General features: G+C 42.7%; 1 protein-coding gene across 1 annotated transcript in view; it reads right to left on the bottom strand.

Moving 5' to 3' along the window:
- LOC138019350 (transcription initiation factor TFIID subunit 4-like) overlaps positions 1-2,500 on the bottom strand; it is a 20,366-nt gene that overhangs the window by 5,866 nt on the left and 12,000 nt on the right. The window contains exons 6-8 of the mRNA XM_068866112.1: positions 2,132-2,262; positions 767-892; positions 203-259 (exon numbers count right to left, since the gene is read on the bottom strand). Coding sequence (XP_068722213.1) covers positions 203-259; positions 767-892; positions 2,132-2,262 — 314 coding nt within the window. The remainder of the gene's footprint in view (positions 1-202; positions 260-766; positions 893-2,131; positions 2,263-2,500) is intronic.

Raw genomic sequence — 2,500 nt, 5'->3', positions numbered from 1 at the left:
CGTGAAGCAAAAAGCTTCATCACATCACCCGACACCGATCTCGCTGTTAAAGACGAGGAAACCAAAAGCGGCGGTAACGAAGAATCTTCGTTACGAACAACGAAGGAGTCAAGACGCCTGCATCAACTGCTGCCATTGCCCTACCCTTTGCAGAAAAATTAAAGAGAGGGAAGTTGTGTGACCAATTTAAAGACAATAATACCTGTTTGGCCTTCTCTTTCAGTCTTGCTTGCTCAGGATCCTCTTGCCTTGACCGACTCTGCCAAATCACAAAACGCCACACGACTATCAGATCATAATTTCAAAGGTACCGTACGTGCAGCAGCCTAAAAACGTTATTGAAGGATTTGGATGTTACGGCCGCAACAATAGGTAAAAAAAACCAGGGGGCGTCTTTGAGCCACGCACGGAAACCGGAATTGAACATATGGCATGGATCCACCTCACCACAGAACGTTTTGAAAAAAAAGATCTTGAATGAACATAGCCTTAGCCTGCAAACGCAGACCTATTTCCGGCGGTTGTTTCGGGGGAGAGAAACAACCGTCGGAAATACGTCTGCGTTCGCCGGCTATATTTGGCGTGGGGAATGGGGAGGGGCGCTGTTTTCCTCTTCCCAATCTCCGCGCGGCTTCGCCGCTCGTTAATTTGCCTCTCTTTGCGCCAACAATACCTAACCAATACCGTAACCTACTAAGTAGGCTGGAATGAACATAAATACTTGCTCGTTCCTTGCTATTTGTCAATTGTGGATGGAGTTACGTACTTTAGCAGCTCGCATTAAAATGTCCCTCTCTCTTGCATCTCTCTTTTTTCGTTCTACTTCGTCGATCTGTTCAAAGACTCTAAGCTGTGACCTTATGTCAAGGCCTACTTCGTACATTGGATCGTCCTGAGGAATAAAAAATAGTTACCGGTAACATCAAAATAACGATAGCGCACGGGGCTCGTTTCGTAAAAGTCCGGGTAACTTTCCGGTCCGGGCCAGAAAAGCCAACTGTGAAACGAAACTCTGCTCATTTTAGGAAGCTCGTCTTTCAGCAGATTTACAAGACCTGAAAGAATCGCAGAATAGCAAAGTTTTGTGCCTCGAAACCGAATCGGTTTGAAGATACAAAGAGATGAATGCTCCCAGAAATAAGTCCGAAAACTGTCGGAACTTTCTAGAACGGGCCCTAGACCATTAAAAAAAAGCGTTAAAATCTAAGTATAGCACTCTGGCCTCCTCTAGGCTTCCTTCCATCTGCTTAAATTTCCTGTGATTTAATTTGATTTCTAATCCCTCCAATTTTCAGTAGCGCACTTGTGTAAGGCTTTAACAAAATTTAATTCAACTAAATTCAACTTTATTCATTCAATTCACTGAAAGGGAAGGATACCACAAGTTATCCCTATCGAGTGTATCCGCCCGCAGCCGGATGTACTTGACTGAGAGTTGATTGATAAGGGAGGAAAACCAGAAAACCCTCAGAGTCAGATTGAGATCGACTGAAAGTCAGCCCACACACGACCTCGGGGCCGAGGGTTGAACCTGGGTGGTACAGGTGGAAGGCACCGTTTATAACAGCTTATCCGCCCTGACTCCCAAAGCGATGCCAGTAATGATTATTACATGCTAGGGCGGTTTTCAATTGAGTGTCGAAAGTAATTAGCGAATTCCTTTAGGTTTGCATTACTTCACTCAGTGATTAATTCAAAGTTCTCGCGCCACTTTTTCAACCAATCAGAAGTGAAACCAAAACCAATCGTGGCTTGCGCGTGCACATTTTCCCGCGCTTTGTGTCGGCTACATGTAATTACTTCGATCTGTGATTGGTTTACTAGATTGTCTCCGTCCTTTTTCATTGGCCAAAGTAATAACTTTGGTTTTGGTTTTACGACACTAATTTGAAAACCGCTCTAATGAGGCAAAAATTAAAAACAACAATTCCCCTGATGACAATGTCTAAGAATAAACAGAATTTACAGTGTAACCACCTTCACAATGTCACTTCAGGGGGCACTGATGGTGTTTGAACCTGTCGCCTCATGTACAGAAGTGCTCTACATCTTACCAGGCAGTAGTACATTATTAACATAGGAAAAAAAAGACCTTCAAATAAACAAGTACATGCGTGCTACTTTCACATACCCTATAAACTTCTAGTCGATGCAAACTTAATGTGGATACTTTTTCTAAAATGTTTCTTAATCTTTGTTCTGCTGCATGTGATACTAAACTAAGGACATCTTGGGACACATCAGATAACCCATTTTTACTTGCTGCAAGAAAACAAGAGAGAGCACAGATCATTTCTACATGTAAACATCTTTGCATACCTCCATCTAATTGATTCAAGGTACCGCCACCCTGTAAGTTACAATAAGCACTCGTTCCACAGCAATTTAGGACCTGAGTTAAGGTCGGTGCCTACTAATTCAAAGGTATTTTTGCGCGGTTTATTTAATATGCGGGAAATGCAGATCTCAACAAGCGTTATTGAAATCCAAAAAGAAAATT

The sequence above is a fragment of the Montipora capricornis genome, chromosome 10 (assembly GCF_036669925.1).
Source record: "Montipora capricornis isolate CH-2021 chromosome 10, ASM3666992v2, whole genome shotgun sequence".
In the NCBI taxonomy this organism is placed as follows: Eukaryota; Metazoa; Cnidaria; class Anthozoa; order Scleractinia; family Acroporidae; genus Montipora; species Montipora capricornis.
Note: the sequence above shows the minus strand (reverse complement) of the source record. Positions and strands in the feature narration are given on the sequence as shown.